Here is a 19,717-nt window from a genome sequence, read left to right on the forward strand (position 1 = left end):
GTGGCTAACAGATTGAGGTTGAATCCTGACAAGACAGAAGTACTGTTTTCGGGGGACAGGAAGTGGGCAGGTGTGGAGGACTCCCTGGTCCTGAATGGGGCAACTGTGCCCCTGAAGGACCAGGTGCGCAGCCTGGGAGTCATTTTGGACTCACAGCTGTCCATGGAGGCACAGGTCAATTCTGTGTCCAGGGCAGCTGTCTATCAGCTCCATCTGGTATGCAGGATGAGACCCTCCCTGCCCGCAGACTGTCTCGCCAGAGTGGTGCAAGCTCTAGTTATCTCCCACTTTGACTACTGCAATGTGCTCTATGTGAGGCTACATTTGAAGGTGACCCGGAAACTACAACTAATCCAGAACGCGGCAGCTAGACTGGTAACTGGGAGTGGCTGCCGAGACCACATAACTCCAGTCTTGAAAGACCTACACTGGCTCCCAGTGTATAAGATATAAAAGTATGTTTAATTATTGTTGAAAATGATATGTTAAAAAACTAATAAAAATTTATATATATAAAAAGCTTGTTTTCGCCTGCTCTGGAGGTGAGGATTTGAACCAACAACTTTAACTTACAAGAAAGGAGATTTCAACTAAACATCAGGAAGAGCTTTTTGACCATAGGAGCTGTTTGACAGTGGAACAGTCTCCCTCGGGAGGTTGTGGACTCTCCTTCCTTGGAGGTTTTTGAGCAGAGGTTGGGCGGCTGTCTGTCAAGGTTTCCTTAGATGGGATTCCTGCATTGCAAGGGGTCTAAACTAGATGACTCTTGCAGCCCCTTCCAAGCCTACAACTCTATTATCAGATTTAAGCTACGGTGAGAGCTGCATCCAACAAGAATGCAACTCTGGTCCAGCCACAGCTGTGCTGGAGCCTCCTGCTGACTTTCACTGATGCTTTTTGTTATGTACTGAAGTTCTCACCCTGGCCCAGCAGGGGGATACTGTAGATAGTTTTCACTCAGGTCCACATATGCAAATAAGGGGTTGAAAGTGACGTTCAGTGATTGGATAGTTACAGAAAATGGTTACTGTTGCGTTCTAGTGGAGCTCTATATAAGCAGGCTGGCTGATCCCTTCAGTTCAGTTGTGTTCTGACCACACAACTTAACACTTTTGTGGGCTGATCCTCACCATGTGAAAAGCCTATCGTTGTCACCACCATCATCAAGTTCTGAAGTGTGTGATTTAGATCTTGGTCTGTTACTGAAAACTACAGGTGTTCTGGCATTGTTTGCAGAGGAGGAAAATTGCTCGGCTCAGTGATGGCTGAGAGCCCTGTATGAATCGTAGAATGTTAGAGCTGGAAGGGACCCCTGGGGTCATCTAGTCCAACCCCCTGCCGTGCAGGAATCCCAAAAAAGGCATCCGAGTCAGTTGAATGGCTCATGGCCTTTGTCTTTCTCCTCTGCGTAAGCCGCTCCCAGCTAAGTATCTGAGGGCTGAGAGAAACAAAAGCGAACTCCTCTTGCAAAGTGATTTTCCATCTCTCTCGCTCTGTCTGTTCCCAGGCGGTCCCCTCCTCTTCAACGATGTAAAGTTTGTGTACAACTCAGAGCAGCTGAACGGGACCCAGAGGGTGCTGCTGGACAACGTGATCACAGAGGACGAGTGTCAGGAGTTGCACCGTGTCGCCAATGTGAGTAACCGGTGACTCAGGGTGCAAGAGAAGTTGGGGGCATGCACAGGAATGCAAATTATTTCTGTTATTCTGTCCACAGCTGGGGCATGGAGTGAGGATGTTTGTTGCCTTGGCTGCAAGTCTCGTGGGGCTTTAAGGCTTGCAGATTTTTGCAGCAAAGCCAGCCTGCCCTAACCTGATGGCCTGCAGGTGTTTTGGCACCCAACGTCCACCTACCTTTGCCAAATGGTGTGGCAGCAGCTTTCTGAATATTTGCTGAAGAAATTGACGTACTGCCCAGTGTCAAAAGACCACTGGGCTGTGTAGAACAAAGGGATAAAATAACGGAACATCCATACATAGCACAATATGTAACCTGGGGAGAAAACAGCAAAGACCTGATGAAGAGAGCACAGCAGAGGTTATATTTTCTGAGAATCCTCCGGAAAAACAATCTCCCAAAGGACCTGTTGATGGCATTTTACCATTGTACTGTGGAGAGTGTATTAACTTATGGTCTGTGTGTGTGGTTTGGGAGCTGCACAGTCAGGGAAAAAACAATGCTGTCCAGGGTTGTAAAGACTGCGGAGGGAATAATTGGGTGCACTCTTCCCACCTTGGATCAAATCTATGCTTCCAGGTGCCACAAGAAAGCTGCAGAGATAGCGCAGGATAGTGCGCACCCCAGAAATGATCTCTTTCAGCTTCTGCCTTCTGGAAGACTAAGACTAGCCGCCTGAGAAACGGTTTCTATCCAAGTGCGATTTTGCTTTTAAATGCAGTGTAAGGAGTCTGTTATTGTTGTTTAGTCGTTTAGTCGTGTCTGACTCTTCGTGACCCCCTGGACCAGAGCATGCCAGGCACTCCTATCTTCCACTGCTTCCCGCAGTTTGGTCAGACTGCGACCAAGGAGTATATTGTATTTAATTGTGGGGTATCAGAGTTTTTAGGGGGCTGACCAGGCTGGGATAGCTGGGATAGCAGGCTTGTTGGTTTTGAATGTCTTATGTAATTTTTTTCAATTTCGTTCTTCTGTATGGGACAAAGACAATAAAGATTATTGTATCATATCGTTATATCCTTTAAAAAAACCCAGTTGTATAAATGCAATTTCAATTGACAGTAATACCTCCAGCCCCCAGGGGGCAGCACTTCCCACTCTAGGAACCCCTGCCCTAGACATTCTGCAGCTTGCGCCCCATGGGAAAGGCTGGTTGCTCCCTGCAGACTCTCCCATTCATCTCTCTGAGGTTTGCAATGACTTTCCAAGTGGATGGAATCCCTTGGTGTCATCCTTGAAGCTCAGAAGCTGGAAAGTCCAATGTTACGTCAACATATTGGAATAATCCTGATATCCTTTTTCTGTTTCAGGGAATTCTGCTGGCTGGAGATGGGTACCGGGGGAAGACGTCACCCCACACACCCAACGAGAAGTTCGAAGGGGCCACCGTCCTCAAAGCTCTCAAGGTATGAGGGTTGCTGCTCAACTTGCAGGCGACTGGACTCTCTTCTTACCTGGGATCTTAGGATTCCTCTTTTAGCTTCTGATCCAACCCCGGCAGCATAATAATAATTTAATAATTTAATAATTTAATAATTTAATAATTTAATAATTTAATAATTTAATAATTTAATAATTTAATAATTTAATAATTTAATAATTTAATAATTTAATAATTTAATAATTTTAATACCATTTTTAATACCATTTTTAATACCATTTTTAATACCATTTTTAATAATTTAATAATTGTACCCTGCCCACCTGGCTGTGTTTCCCCAGCCACTCTGGGTGGCTTCCAACAAAGATTATGGTATAGGGCAGGAGCAGAGAAACAGAGGTCTATGGCTCAACCCCATTCGGAATGCTGTGCGCCGTTCTGGTTGCCTCGCCTCGAAAAGGATACGATAGACTTGGAAAAGGTTCAGAGAAGGGCAGTCGAAATGGCCGAGGGAATGGAGTGAATAAATAATAATATAATAACAATAATTTATTACTTATACCCCACCCATCTGGCCGGGACTCCCCAGCCACTCTGGGCGGCTCCCAACAGAATATTAAAAACACTATAAAACATCAAACATTAAAAGCTTCTCCGTGGTGCCTTCAAATGTTTTCTAAAAGTCAGGTAGTTGTTTATTTCCTTGACATCTGATGGGAGGGCATTCCACAGGGCGGGCGCCACTACCGAGAAGACCCTCTGCTGGTTCCCTGTAACCTCACTTCTCACAGGGAGGGAGCGGCCAGAAGGCCCTCGGAGCTGGACCTCAGCGCTGGCGTGAAGAAATGTTGCAGTGTTTGGGACATTTCAGTTTAGAGGAAAGGTGAATAAGGGCACATTTCCACTTGTCCTATGCCTAGATTGAATGGGTCCAAAAGGCTTTGCATTTACCCTGCAGCTTTCCCCGGGGAAACCCATTCTCTAGTGCTCAATCAGAACAAACAGCAATCCGCATAAAACCCAATTTCCGTTTGGTCCAATTCAGCGGTAAACCATGAGTTCCCCAGGGAAAAGTGGTGAGGCAAACAGTGGTGTGGATGAGCTCTTTGAGGCGACACGATAGCACAGGGGTCAGCAACCTAAGGCCCAAGGGCCAGAAGCTGCCCACGAAGGTCATTTGACCGGCCCACGAGCCGCCCTCAAACTGAGCTGCCCACTCGCATGCTGCGCTAAAGCAGCACGGCATGGGGACTCCCTTCCGTGGTGCCAAAAATCGCATCTGCGCAGACGTCGAAAATTGTGGGCTCACGCACATGCGCAATCCAGCCCACAGAGGAATCTCTGAGGGACCGATCCGGCCCAGGCAAGATAAACCTTGTTGACCCCTGCGATAGCGCTTTAAGAAACTGTGCATGGCACAGAGAGAGCGGATAGGGAGAAGTTTTCCTCCCTCTCTCCGAACACTAGAACTCGTGCACATCCAACGAAACTGACCGTTGAAAAACGCAGGGTCGATAAAAGGAAAGTTCTTCTTCAAGAGCAGCACAGAGTTAAACAACGAAACTCCCTGCCACAGTGACGGCCACCAACCGGGATGGCTTACATTGAGGATCAGATGGATCCATGGAGGAGAGGTGTCAGGGAATGGTCTGATGACGAGGACTGGGGAATGAATGAATTTTATTATTACGGTCACAGACCAGTCGTCCGGGTCACTTACAATATCAGGAAAACCATAAAACACAACAGGGATACATTGAATTGGAATTGGGTATAACAGAGACAATTCAGATAGAGTGGCAGTTAAAAATATATATGAAATCTTGATCACTAAAATATAACCTAAAATTGTCATTTAAAACCTTAATCATTTGGTAGTACAGCTTGTTCCCTAAGTTTTATGGCAGTCGCACAGAATGCATTCTATGGCAGACCAGCTTCTCTCTGATGGAGAGCTGGAGGGGGAAGAGTCACCCCCCCCCCCGTCCATAGTGTGTTCAGAAGCAGAGAGAGAGACAGAAGCTGAACAGGTTAGGGAGGAATTACCTAGTTGCGAGATAATGACAAGGGAGCCAGAAGGGAGGGGACAGCTAGAAGAGACGTCAATCGAGAGTGTGGGGAACCTCTCCCATCACAACGGACTCGGAGGTCCGGACGTATCAGAGAGCAAAGGAGGCAGAGGGAGGGAGGAACTCCCCGTTGGCACCTAAAATGCTGCAGATGTCAGAAGGAGGGTTTAGAGTAGGCAACTCCCCTCCTTGCAGAGAGCTGTATATTGGTGCTTGCAACATGATGCTTCAATAAAAGGTCTATAAACATATCAACTGTTTTTTAGTTCTTACCTGTGAAGCTACCAAAGGGAAAGGAGGACTCTCCGCGCCTTACAAGGGGGCTGTTCAGTGGCTCCTAGGCAGGATGGAGACAGCGATGCTTCTGAACCCCAGTTATTGGCAACCACAAGGAGGGGGAAAAGTGCTTTTGTGTTTAAAACTTCCCTTGGGTTTCTTGTGGGGAACTGGTTGACCCCTGGTTGGGAACAGGATGCTGGGAGAGGTAGGGCCTTGGCCTGATCCCGCAAGGCTCTTCTTGTGTTCTGATGTAGGAGACACCCCATAGAGGCAAGAGGCGGTTAATCATGAGCAACATGGCTTTGTTTCCCCCAAACACCTACCAGCTACTTCTTCCTGAGTTGTGTCTCTCTCTCAGGGCCGTCTTACCAATAGAGGCTAGTGGCACAGGGCACCAGGGCACCAAGTTCTGGAGGGTGCCAGGGAAGAGGCAGAGGCTGGATGTGGCGCCTCCTGCAATCAGCTTGCCACCCTCGTCCTCCTACGCCATGCTGCGCTGAAGCATCGCTGCACCTAGAGCCTCCATCTGCCGTGGCCACCACAGCACAGAGCATCCAGCTGGTGCCGCATCCAGCCTCTGCCTCGTTCCCGCCAGAGTAGCCGCCCTCCAGCTGCTGCCCGCCTCCAGCCCTGCTGGCAGTGCCGTCCTCCCTAAAAAAAGGTTGACAACTCTGGGAAACCAGAGTCTGAGTGTGCACCAGAGGGAGCTTTGCATCATGGCGTCAGATATGCTTAAGACGGCCCTGAGGAGAAGCTCTCCACATCCTTGGTTGAAGGTGGGCTGGATTTGGAACTGAAGGAACAATTGCACTCTGGTTTGCCCTCAGTTCGGCTATGAGGGGAGAGTTCCCCTGGGGAGCGCCCGCCTCTTCTACGATGTCAGTGAGAAAGCCCGCAGGATCGTGGAGTCGTACTTCAGGCTCAATTCCACCCTCTATTTCTCCTACACGCACCTGGTGTGCCGGACGGCTCTGTCAGGTAAGGCCCGCCTCAAAAAACTTTCCAGTCTGCCAAACCTCACTCCTGCATGCTGTTCAGAGATGTCGATTGAATTACGTTACTTAGAATGCAGAATTGCAGAATTATCCATGGTAGAGGCATTCTTCGGGCTCGAATCATAGAATCATAGAATCATAGAATCATAGAGTTGGAAGAGACCACAAGGGCCATCGAGTCCAACCCCCTGCCAAGCAGGAAACACCATCAGAGCACTCCTGACATATGGTTGTCAAGCCTCTGCTTAAAGACCTCCAAAGAAGGAGACTCCACCACACTCCTTGGCAGCAAATTCCACTGTCGAACAGCTCTCACTGTCAGGAAGCGAAGGAGGTCGCCTCCTCACTATAGGTTTATGTGGCTCCCCCCCAATAATTTGCTGATTCTTGTTTGCTGGGATTTGTAAGCCATTTGGAGATTTCTGTGGAGATATGAAGCACTGTGAGCATTCACTAAGCAAATGAAATAAATGAACTTGGAGGGAATCTGTGCTTTGTGAAACGACATGTAAAGCAAAACACAGCTGTCCTCTGAAATCCTCCAGAAGAATGTGAATACAATTCTCTAGGTAAATAAGGCGAACAGAATTGTGTGTATTAAGGGAAAGCTTGCATAACAATGCATACATTACTGAAAATATGGCCAGCCATGACTCAGTAGTTTGCACAGCAACAATGAAATACCCGTATTTTTTTGCTCCATAGGACGCACTGGCTATGGCAATACCCCCACCTCCCGCAAAAGTCCACAGGAGCCGTGCACCCTTTAAGGAGTGTGCGGCTCCTGTGGGCTTTTCTACGAGGAGGGAGAAGGGACTGACTGGCTGCGTCCCTTCTCCCTCCTGAGGAAAAGCCCGCAAGAGCTGCGCGGAGCTTGTGTGCGGCTTTTGGGGGCTTTTCCTGCCTGCCTCCCCCCTGCATTCGCTCCATAGGACGCACACACATTTCCCCTTCATTTTTGGAGGGGGAAAAGTGTGTCCTATAGAGCGAAAAATACGGTAATCTGTTGCCGTTTATTTAGTGAGACCTGGGATGAAATGAGAGATTGCCAGCAAGGCTGAACCTCCCTTTTCTCTGCAGGCCACCAGGAGCGGAGGAATGACCTCAGCCACCCTATCCATGCTGACAATTGCCTCCTGGACCCGGAAGCCAATGAGTGTTGGAAAGAGCCCCCCGCTTATACCTTCCGAGATTACAGGTAGGGTTGGGAACCCGCAATTTCCATGGGAAATTCTCTGTATAGGAAAAAATATATACACCGTCTAAGCCATTCATGCACTCCCCAACCACTTTCTGCCACCCCGTCACCTAATAATAATAATTATTTATTATTTATACCCCGCCCATCTGGCTGGGTTTCCCCAGCCACTCTGGGTGGCTTCCAACAAAAGATTAAAAATACATTAAAACATCAAACCTTTAAAACTTCCCTAAACAGGGCTGCCTTCAGATGTCTTCTAAACTTCAGATAGTTGTTTATTTCCTTGACATCTGGTGGGAGGGCGTTCCACAGGGCAGGCACCACCACCGAGAAGGCCCTCTGCCTGGTTCCCTGTAACTTTGCTTATCACAGCGAGGGAACTGCCAGAAGACCCTCGGAGCTGGACCTCAGCGTCCGGGCAGAATGATGGGGGTGGAGATGCTCCTTCAGGTATACTGGGCCTTTGAGGCCGTTTAGGGCTTTTAAGGTCAGCACCAACACCAATATCTTACTCCAACCAAGTCCTTGAAATGTCATCATCATCATCATCATCAATCTTTATTACAGTACAGAGACCCAACAAATCGTTACAAAGCAATACACAATTCATACAGCCTACCTCCAGGTTAAACAAGCATTTTGTTCAGAATATAGGGATCATTGGTTCTTGCAACCACCGATAAAAACTTTGCCATTGCTAATGTTCTAGCATTTGTCCGGTCTTCCAGTAGAAACCTGAAAGACTGGACAAACGCTAGAACATTGAAATGTTGCTTTAGTCAGCAAATTTTTACCGTACATGCAGAACCCGCCTTGTGCCTTCTCTGGAGATGTTTTTTTTACTTTAACAGTCAGTGTTCCTCCTAAACCGTTTCTTACCAGTTTTGTGGTTAGACGGCACTTTTCCAGACACAACGGGGACCACCCTGATAATGAGACGAACAGAAATTCCACTTCCGGCACTATGAGAGGGACTTTCTTCAGAGCAGGTTGGGACCAGGCTCCCTCTGCTGAGTCTAACCTTCCCGCTTTCTCTCCTGCTAGTGCCCTCCTGTACATGAACAGCGATTTCGAAGGGGGCGAATTTATCTTCACCGAGATGGATGCCAAGACTGTGACGGTGAGCATCACCATCATCCTCATTTAATATGTATGCCGCCTTTCCATAGTTTGAAACTATGCTCAAGGCGGCTTACAACGTGGCAAGATTTACATAATTACAAACATAACAGAAGTCATAAACAATAAAAAAACACACATCAAAAAGTACACAACCAAATAGAAACAACTTCCATGTAAATCATAAGATCTAAAACTAAAGATACAACGATAATATCAATAACAGCAACAGCTCTCTCAACCCCCAGGAAACAATACTCCAGCCCGAGAATCTGTTGAAATGTTGGACCTGTTCCATATCTGCTATTGTGTCCCTGGAGCACAGATTCACACAAAGTGGCAAACGTCCTTGCAGGGTATAACAGGGTTTATTTGAAATGCATATGCAAAGCAAAGGTCCAGCGCAACCATCTCGCAATCTGCACGCCCCAATCAGGGTGTGCCCACTTTTTATAGACTATACAAAAAAACCCCAGAGAGTGAGACTTTACATTCTTATCCAATCAGGCTCTAACATTCCATGTTTCTCCTTTTGAAGGTTAACACTTCTTAATTTACTCATTCTTTGTTTGTCTGCCTGCTACGGCCTTGCCTGTCTTGTCTGCCTGCTATGTCTTGTAACAGTTGCTTTGATAACAGCATGCTGGGATTTCTATTTCTGAGGCCCTTCACAACAGCCTCAGGTTTTGTAGCTGGAGTCAGTCCGCATTCCACTCTCCCAGGCCAGGTGGGAAAGGGCCAGCAAGGCAGAGGCCTCCGAACGAGCTCAGGGGGAGATTGCCAAGGGAGCATTGTGGAAGAGCTCTGTGCCAGATGCTAACCATAGGTTGCTCCCCTACCATGAAAGGCAACAGTATTTGGGGCTTTGGGGTTTTAGGGGAAGTGGTGCAAGGGGACAGAGGCACATAAGATTATGCATGGAGCAGATAAAAGCTTTCCAAACATGCTTTTTAGACATGCATGGTTTCACGACACAGTACAGTGGTACCTCGGGTTACAGACGCTTCAGGTTACAGACTCCGCTAACCCAGAAATAGTGCTTCAGGTTAAGAACTTTGCTTCAGGATGAGAACAGAAATCGTGCTGCAGCGGCACGGCAGCAACAGGAGACCCCATTAGCTAAAGTGGTGCTTCAGGTTAAGAACAGTTTCAGGTTAAGAACAGACCTCTGGAACGAATTAAGTACTTAACCTGAGGTTCCACTGTAATTCAGTTTTGCTATCAAACCAGAGGCTGAACTAACCCCTTTCCAGGGAGGAGCGCGGGGAACGTTCGCATGACAAACTCGCAGCCGACACATTGATGTGTCTCGACACACAGTTGGGCAAGCTCTGGCGTAGAGGGATTACAGAGAGAGGAGGTCTTCCTCCCTCTCTTGTAAAACTCAAACCCAGTGGGGATCCTCCAACGCACCTGAAAGGTGGGGGATTCAAGACAGACGAAAGGAAGTTCTTATTTGCAGTGTTAAACTGTGAAATGCCCAGCTGCAAGATGTAGGGGGTGGGGTGGCCACCTATTTGAATGACTTTTTTAGTATATATAATAATTTTTTATTAGTTTTTTAAAATATATTATTTCCAACAGTAATTAAACATACTTTTACATCTTATACAATTTTTTGACTTCCATCAATCACATCTGAAAAATTTCCAGTCTATTCACTTAATATACATTTCTTACTTCACTATTGCATTTAAGTCTCATAACTAACATCTCTATTCTTTCTCTACTTTGCAATGTTTCATATATTTCTCCTTACAAAACTTCTTGTAGTCCTACTAGCGTAATTTGTTGATTACAGTTGCTCTTCAAATAGTTTGTATATTTCTTCCAATCTTCTGTGAATCTCTGGTCCCGCAGGTTTCTAATCCTTCCTGTCATTTTACCTAATTCTGCGTAGTCCATTAATTTTATCTGCCATTCTTCTTTTGCTATTTGCATGGCTTTAAAGAGGGATTAGTCCCCAGAGAATAAGGCCAATGGTGACTACTAGTCAGGACAGTCATATGCTGACTCCAGAATCAGAGGCTCCTGATTCCAAACCCTTGGGAAGAGAAAGAGGAATGTCCGCTAACATTTCCTGCCCTTTCTCTGCTTCCCAGGCCTCCATCAAACCCAAATGTGGGCGCATGATCAGCTTTTCATCTGGTGGGGAGAATCCTCATGGCGTGAAGGCTGTGACCAAAGGCCAGCGGTGTGCGGTTGCCTTGTGGTTCACCCTCAACCCTCTCTACCGGGAACTGGTGAGTTTTTCGTTATCACGTTTACATGGGAGAAGAGAGCCTGCAGGATCTCTCTCACTCGATGAGAAAGGTCGTCCAATGAATCCGGATGGAAAGGAGAGAGCTATCAGACCCACACTGGTGCTAGTATGCCAGCAATTTATTTCACTATCTTCATTTTCCTCTTTTTTAAAATAGGCACAAATCTGCTGCAAAGATACTGCCCTGGCTTAGGTACAATGCCTCTCCTATTATCCAAAGGGAATTAGCAGAAAGGTCTTCGACTGGTGCATATCCCAAGCCAATTTTTTCCTTGATTTTCTTTTTTTATCTTTATCCTTTCCCCCTTACAATCAAGATGTGTGTCCATTTTATGAAATAAATAAATGAATAAATGTTGCGCACACAATATTCAGCTGCTGGTTTTGATCTGCAAACCTTTTCAAAACTGATCCATGACATAATGGGAACCAAGTTTATTACTACAGTACTGTCAAATCCAGCTAGTATTTGATAGGGCATCACTTAGATTCTTCTTCTTTGGTGAGTAAGATTGTATTCCATAAACACGGTTTTAATAATAATAATAATAATAATAATAATAATAATAATAATAATAATAATTTATTTGTACCCCGTCCATCTGGGCGTCTTCCAACAAAGATTAAAAATACATTAAAATGTCACACATTAATAACTTCCCTAAACAATGAGTCCGTAAGTGTCTGTGGAGGCCAATTCTGAATCCACACGTCCTTCCACAGTGGGGACATTGGTGTCCAGGCAGGAGTTGACCCCAGTGAGGGTTTGCCAAGCGTGCCTTCCTCTTAGCATGTTTCTCCCTTGCGTCCTGAGTTCGAGTGTCTTCAAAGCCATGACACCTTTGGGAAAGGCTATTCTCCAACTGGAGCGCTCGCAGGCCAGTGTTTCCCAGTTGTCAGTGTTTATACTACATTTTTAAAGATTTGCCTTGAGACAGTCTTTGAACCTCTTTTGTTGACCACCAGCATTACGCTTTCCATTTCTAAATTCGGAATAGAGTAGTTGCTTTGGAAGACGATCATCAGGCATCCGCACAACATGACCAGGGAGACAAAGTTCACTTAGATTAGGGTATTGCTGACACCTGGTGGTCTGTTTGTAGAATTAACCCGGGACACATCTCCCGAAATGTACGTACTTCACTATATAGCTTTTGAAAGAGAACGCAGTAGGGAGTTGTGGACCAACACACAACTTGATGAAAGCACATTCCAGCTTTTGAGTCACACAGAGCTCTTCAGCAAGCAGAGAAGAAGAGTTCTGAGCTTAGTCTGTGGCTGAAAATGGCAACGCTACGTGAACAGCAGCCTTACTGCAAAAGCTGCAATGCAGCCAAATTTAAGCACTTTTAATTTAAGCGGACGTCTGTAGCATTATTATCATCATGCAATTCCTGCATTGCAGAAGGTTGGAGTAGATGAGCCTCAGGGTCCCTTCCAACACTGCAATTCTATGAGGATGATGATAATAATAATACCTTTATTGTCAATGTACAACCTGTGTAGAATGAAATTAACCGAGCCTCCCTCCCCATACACTCAGTCTAATTGCACTCTGTGTTTGTTGCACAACACACCAACCCTGAAAGTCAGTTGCACTATATTATTTTCCGTTCAGCAGCCTAACAGCCCACGGATAGAAACTGTTTTTTAGCCTGTTGGTACGACTGATTATACTTCTATATCTCCTGCCCGAGGGTAGAAGATAAAGAGGTGTTGGCCGGGGTGTGAATTGTCCCTGAGAATTTTTCTCGCTCTCCTAAGGCAACGATCCCTTGCGATGTAATCTAGTGGACTCAAGGGACAGCCCATGATATCATGTTCTGTGTTCACCACCCTCTGTAAAGACTTTCTGTCCGTCAAGCCAACGTACCACACTGTGATACAACATGAGAGGACACTTTCTATTGTGGCCCAGTAGAAGGAGGTTATCAATTGTTGTTTAACATTGTTCTTTCGCAAGACCCTGAGGAAATGGAGTCTCTGTTGGGCCTTCCTAACCACCTGAGTTATGTTGATTTTCCAAGTGAGGTCTTCACTAAGGTAAACTCCCAGGAATTTAAAGGAAGAGACTCTCTTCACACACACAGACACCCCAATATACAACGGGGCTAGTTCCCCTCTCTTCCTCTGAAAGTCCAACACCATCTCCTTTGTCTTGCTAATATTTAGGTGCAAGTTATTCTCTAGGCACCATGTAGATACTTTTTGAACCTCCCCCCTGTACGCTGATTCATCTCCACCTGTAATTAGACCCATTATGGTGGTATCATCTGCAAACTTAATAATTACAGGGGATGGATCAGATGAAATACAGTCATATGTGCACAATGATTACAGGTAGGGACTCAGCACACATCCCTGTGGGGTGTCGGTGCTGAGCTTCAGGGAGGTAGATGTAACAGGCCCAATCCTCACTGTTGGAGTGATTCTGTGATTCTATGATTGCCCCCCCTCCCGTCCTTAGGACTGAGAGACCCCCTTATTCACCACCACATCCCCCAGCCACAGAATCCATTGGGACGTGGTGGACCCTCCTTCAGAACCCAGCCTCCACACTCCCTGGCCCTCCTGACTCCCTCTTCTCTCCCTCCTTCCCTCCAGGAGCGGATCAAAGCCGACGAAGTCATTGCGGCCTTGAACCAGGAGCGCCTCGGACCCAATGAATCTGGCATCAACCCCAGAGACGAGCTATGAACTAGGCCACGGACACGCCATTTAAAAAGAGAGAATATTTATTTAATATTTGTTCTAAATCTTATCAGCAGAACCCTTTATTTTTGTACAAATCCTCGGTATAAATTAACGGACAGGTTTCACAGGGAATGTTGGAGGGGTTCCCAGGCTTTCTCCCCCTCCTCCTCCTCCTGCGCTGGGCTCAGCCCTCAGCTCCCGGAGACACGCTTCTCCTGGCGATCCCCGGAAGTCTCTGCTCAGGACCCCCTGCACTTTTCGGCACCCCACACTCTCAGCCGCGGACCACCTTCAGCACCCCAGACCAGCACCGGCTCTCGCCTTTGAGTGGCATCAGGAAGAAAGAGTCTCTAGACCTCCAAGTTGCCTCCTTTGTCTTGGACACCTTCCTCCTAATCCCAGATTTCGGCAGGGCTCAGTTATGAGTGTCTTCATTGGCTTTCCCAAAAGCCCAAATGCAGTCTCTGCTCTGGCCCACTGGACGTCCCATGAAGATGGAGCTTGGGAGACTCAGGCCAGAGGCCAGAAAGGACTACTTCACATAGCGCAGAGTTAAACCAGGAGGCAGAGATGGCCACCAGCCCATGTGGCTATACGAGAGCAGTCATGTCCAACATGTCAATTGCGATCTACCGGTCAATCGCAGGGTGTCCATGGTTGATCCTGGTTGATTGCATGATCCAGATCGATTGACCCAAAAGAAAAAGGGAAAGAAGTTCAACAGCTGTGGTCAACCCTCCCCTAAAGAAAGCTCAAGAGCTTTGGTGAAGGTTCTCCAAAAAAAGCTCAAGAACTTTGGTCAATCCAATAGGTAGATCACTGCCAATTTTTTTAATAGTGTGAGTAGATCACAGTCTATTGGAAGTTGGATGTGCCTGTACTAGAGGATTGGACAAATTCATGGAGGAAGAGAGGGCTTGCCAAGGACTACTAGAGGCATCTGGTTGGCCGCTGTGAGAACAGGATGCTGGACTAGATGGGCCAGTGATCGGATCCAGCAGGCTTTTCTTAAGTCCTCATGGGACCAGCTGGCACTTTGAAGGTGGCCTCAATAGTCTGACTTGGTTTAAGGCAACTGCCAACGAATTTAGAGAGAATCTCCCCTTTTGTTTTTGTTCTTCCAATTCTGGCACTTTGACAGACTGCCTCTTTGTACACAGTCATGTACTGTGAGATCTACAGAGCCCGTGGAATCATCTGATCCTTTGGTAAAGCCCATGGCATCCTGAAGCAGTGAGTTCCATACGTTAACAATGAGCTGAATGAAGACGTTTCTTCTGATCCTTATGCCAGAATCTCATGGGATGGATAACCTGCAAATTAATATGAAATCTCTCCAGTTTGTAAAATGGAAGAGTTTGAGGCGGGGACCACCTCTGTCTTACCTCTCTTAGTGGATGAGGAATTAATCCCAACCAACAGTTCAGATGCTGTCACATGGCTGAAGCTTTTCCTTACGCAGGTGGGAGGAAACATAACACTGGAATCCTTACGTAAAATGCACTGAGCCTGTGAAGGAAAGCCATTAGATGGCATTGCTATTCGCAAGACTTTTCAACGTGAAACCTCCTACCTGTGGATTTGTGTTAGCACACACACGGTCCTTCGATCTGGTGTCACAAACACACCCAAATTCTTTTGCATAAGCTCCACTTCTGTACAAGCTCCACTGAACATAATAGAGAAGGAGAGAAACTTTTCTTAATCCACTTTCTCCATAATTTCATAAACCTCTATCATTTCACCCCTTACTCGCCTTTTCTCTAAACGAATTAGTCCCAAATGAATTAGTCACTCCACGCCTTTGATCGTTTCGCTGACACTTTTCTGACTGTCAGCTTCAACAATTTCCTTTTTAAGGTGAGCTGAATGAAATGAACGAGAGCTCTTGCACACCCCATGAAGCTGAACCTTCGGAAGATTCGGGGCAGACAGAAGAAAGCGCTTCTCCCTGCAGCCCGGAGTTAAACTATGGAACTCACAAAGAACATAAGAACTGCCTTCCAGTGGCCCTTCTAGTCCAGCTTCCTGTTCTCACTGTGGCCGACCAGAAATCTGCAAACAGGACCCGATCACAAGAGCAGCCCTCCTGTGGTTTCCTGCAACTGGGATTCAGAAGTTAGTAGCTACTGATGGCCCTCATCTCCAAGAGGAGGCAGAGATGGACACCAACCTGGATGGCTTTAGAAGAGGATTGGACAAATTCAGGGAGGAGGAGGCTGAGTCCTGTTTTAGGGTTTCCCATTGGGCATCTGGTCTGCCACTGTGAGAACAGGTTCCACAGTAGGTGGGCTATGGGCCTGATCCAGCAGGTTGCTTCTACTGTTCTCCAGAAAGCCCACAGTTCAGTGGTGAGAGCCTCTGCCTTGCATTGCAGAAGGTCTGTTCCTGGTGATGTCCAGGAAGGGCTGGGAACGAGTCCTTCCTGAAACACGGAAGAGTCTTTCCCAGTCAGGGTATCCAGTACTGAGCTAGCTGGATGAACGACCCGACTCAGTAGAAGGCAGCTTCCGATGGGAAGCTTCTACAAGAGGGCAGGATGGAGTAGAATTGTGCTTCTCAAGCTGTCTCTTTGTGTCCCCCTCTGCTGGCCATATTTGCATCCCTGCATCCAACAGCTCAGGTAGCTTCCTCATCATGTGGCTGAGATGGTCTTTCCAACCTTCAGTTCCTTGTCATTTTCTCGGCTGGAGGGTCTTGGCATCGCTGGTGTAAACAGCCCGCAGGCCCTCATTCCTCATTCCCCTTTCCTTAAAACATGCACACAACCTGGCAACCCATTTGCACCCACCCAGCCCTCTGGCTCCTCCATGCCGCAGAGGTAGCCAGAGTCCTGCAGAGATGCTGAGGAGCGTTTGATGTTCATCCCCAGAGCTGTGTCTAAGCCCGGGAGGAATAAACAAAATTCAGAAAACAGACCTACGTGTCCCCTCTGTTTTTATTGTCTCTTCTTAGTTCTTGGCAAAGGGAGAGAGGCAGGAGAGCCCGTCATGGTGGCACGGCCATCTTTCCTAGCCTTGAGTGAAGTGAGCAACGGTGAACTGTATTGAAGGGCGTTGTGTCGCTATTCCGTCCGCAGTCAGCAGGTGGCGCTATTGCTGCACACAGTGCACCTGTAAGGAATACCGCAGATAGAAGGAATGTGTTGTGGCGGCGGGGTGTGTGTGTGTGTGCCTTGGAGGACCGTGAGCAGTTGTGCAGGTACGCGCTCTGCTTAATCGAGCCCCAAGGATGGAAAACGCCCTCCCGGCCCACAGAGCTCCGGGGTGAGGAAAGGAGCCTTCGCTGTGAGGTTGGGAACTCTGCCGAACCGTCTGCCACACCTCGAGAGGATGAAAGATTTATTTACAACACAGCGCATTGAGTCTGAAGTCAACGGATTATTAAATCTGTCCCTGGGAGGTAAGCCACGGAGCGCTGCAGGAATCTAGCTGATCCCAAATGCTGCTCCACCCTGGGCTGAGCGGGGCAGGGCGGGACCCGGACAGGTTTGGTAACTTCGTTGCACAGCTACTGTGTGGATGATGGAGGGGGAAAAACACACCACAATGTTTTTGGGAGTTTGGGAACAAAATGGCTGAGTTTACAGGTGAGAGGGCAACCTGTTGCCGCTTGGCTATTGAATTCGGATCTGGGGAAATCACTGATGCAACCAAGACAGAAGATTCTGCCATTTTGTGAGGCTGGGGGCCCCATTCCCTGCCCCATTTTGGCCAGGATGTTGTTTTCAAAGCTTCCTAATACCAAATTCTGGAAGCCACAAGACGGGAGAGGGCTCTTGAGCTCCAGTTCTGCTTGTGGGTTTCTATTTGTCGGCCACTGTGAGGACAGGAGGCTGGATTACATGGCCATGGGCCTGATCCAGCAGGGCTTGTCTAATGCTTTTTCAAGATCTTTGTCCTCCCTCCTGCTTTGCCAACTTATCTCCTGGTTTTCCTTCAGTTGCACCTTCTAAAACCTACATTAGCAAAATAATGATCATAATAATTTTCTTATGGCCAGTGAAACGTTTTGCAAGATAGCTTTGCTCTTCCGCCAGCTAATTAAGCTAAATCTGGCAGGACCCGATTACACAAAACTGTAGCTTTGCTAAAAATTACGATTGGCTTTGCCAAACCTGAGCTACCAAACAGCTCACGTCTTGGCCTTGCAACCAGCTGCAACTTTATGCAGCCTGTTGCAGCTTCGCATCTCAAAGGCCACATCCTGAGCTCTTCCAAAAAAAATGTTAGCAGACCTAGTCCTTTGCTTGAAAATTCATGATGTCTTGCTTAACCCAAACAGAAGCTGTTTCTGTGGTGGGACCATGAATGATGAGGTGACCCCATATATATATATGGAGTTGGGAGGAGATGAGCAGCAGACACAGCCAAGGGAAACGGGTTTGCTCACTTCCTCAAGAAGTGCTTGTATTTCCAGCCTAACCAGGAACTATTTCTCCTGTGAAATCTCCCTCCACCATCTCCAGCTTCCTCGCCCCCAGTAGCCTCGAGAGGTGGGCCAAATCCTCACACAATGTGAAAAGCCAGAACCGCCGAGCTATTCCAAAGCTCACATCTGAAACCCGGCCGCTCCTCGGCCTCTCCTGTCCAATCCCTTGGGTGGGAAATGGAGCCTCCTCGGTGGTGGCACCAGGCTGGATTCCACCGGTCCTGCCATCTTGAAGCGCAGAGCGATCCATCGCTCCTCTGCCCTGCCCCAAGGGATTCTGTGGCTGGGTGACATGGGGTTAAACAAGGGGGTATCTCAGTCCTAAGGACTAGGGACAATTGAAGAATCACAGAATAATAGACTTTTCGAATGGGGAGGGACCATACCAGCTGCACTGGCTCCCAGTGGAGTACAGGATCAGGTTTAAGGTGCTGGTTTTAACCTTTAAAGCCCTATATGGCCTAGGACCCTCGTACCTACGGGACCGCCTCTCCTGGTATGTCCCACGGAGGACCTTACGGTCCACAAATAAAAACATCTTGGTGATCCTGGGCCACAGGGAGGTTAGGCTGGCCTCAACCAGAGCCAGGGCTTTTTCAGCTGTGGCTCCGATCTGGTGGAGCGCTCTGTCACAGAAGACTAGGGCCCTGCGGGACTTTGACATCTTTCCGCAGGGCCTGCAAGACGGAGCTGTTCCACCGGGCCAAGGCACAGCCTGACCATCACCACCCCCTTTGGCAATTCTTCACAGAACTCTAGCCCAATGGTTGCCATTAATCTGATTTGAACTGATTTTATAATGAAATGATTATGAATGAAATGATTTTAGAATGTTGTATCATTTTACTGTTGTTAGCCGCTCTGAGCCCGGCTTCGGCTGGTGAGGGTGGGATATAAATTTATTATTATTATTATTACTATTTCCTGAAGGAGTCTCAAAGCGGCTAACATTTTCCTTTCCCTTCCTCCCCCACAACAAACACTCTGTGAGGTGAGTGGGGCTGAGAGACTTCAGAGAAGGGTGACTAGCCCAAGATCACCCAGCAGCTGCATGTGGAGGAGCGGGGAATCAAACCCGGTTCACCAGATTACGAGACTACCACTCTTAACCACTACACCACACTGGCGGTGTGGTGCAGGCGGCCCCCCGGCTGCTGTCTTCTTAGAGGGGGGGTGGCCAACCAGGAGATCCATGATGCGAGATCCTGTCGTGACCAAGGAGTTCTGCCTCGCTGGCATTTTTTATGTCCGCCCGTCTCTGCAGGCCCTCTGATATTCTGCACTCCTGAGCTCCTGAGTAAAAGTGGAGGAAGGAACAGGGGAGGAGAGGGGGAAGCAGGAAGCCTTGGAAGCAGGGAGAGACCAGCTGAACACCTGACAACTCAGGACTTATGTGGTGCCAGCATCAAAGAGCTGAGAACCAGCAGCTGCCCTTAGTTACATGACTAAGCAAAGCTTTCATGCTCCTGCCAGATAAAGGAGCTGGAAGAGATTCAGGGCGTAATCTGCTAAAGCATGATGGAGCTTCAAAGTGTGTGATCTTAAGAATAGTCAAAATGGCGCATTATTGGGCTCCAACTCCCATCTATACTGGATCAGTTTAGGTC

General features: G+C 47.6%; 1 protein-coding gene across 1 annotated transcript in view; it reads left to right on the forward strand.

Moving 5' to 3' along the window:
• Positions 1-16,597, forward strand: part of P3H2 (prolyl 3-hydroxylase 2) — a 117,641-nt gene extending 101,044 nt beyond the window's left edge. The window contains exons 9-15 of the mRNA XM_028731831.2: positions 1,508-1,635; positions 2,989-3,084; positions 6,235-6,385; positions 7,483-7,600; positions 8,648-8,723; positions 10,825-10,965; positions 13,590-16,597. Of these exons, the coding sequence (XP_028587664.2) occupies positions 1,508-1,635; positions 2,989-3,084; positions 6,235-6,385; positions 7,483-7,600; positions 8,648-8,723; positions 10,825-10,965; positions 13,590-13,682 (803 nt within the window). The 3' untranslated portion in view covers positions 13,683-16,597. The remainder of the gene's footprint in view (positions 1-1,507; positions 1,636-2,988; positions 3,085-6,234; positions 6,386-7,482; positions 7,601-8,647; positions 8,724-10,824; positions 10,966-13,589) is intronic.
• Positions 16,598-19,717: the final 3,120 nt, after the last annotated feature.

This window comes from Podarcis muralis, chromosome 6 (assembly GCF_964188315.1).
Source record: "Podarcis muralis chromosome 6, rPodMur119.hap1.1, whole genome shotgun sequence".
NCBI classification, from domain to species: Eukaryota; Metazoa; Chordata; class Lepidosauria; order Squamata; family Lacertidae; genus Podarcis; species Podarcis muralis.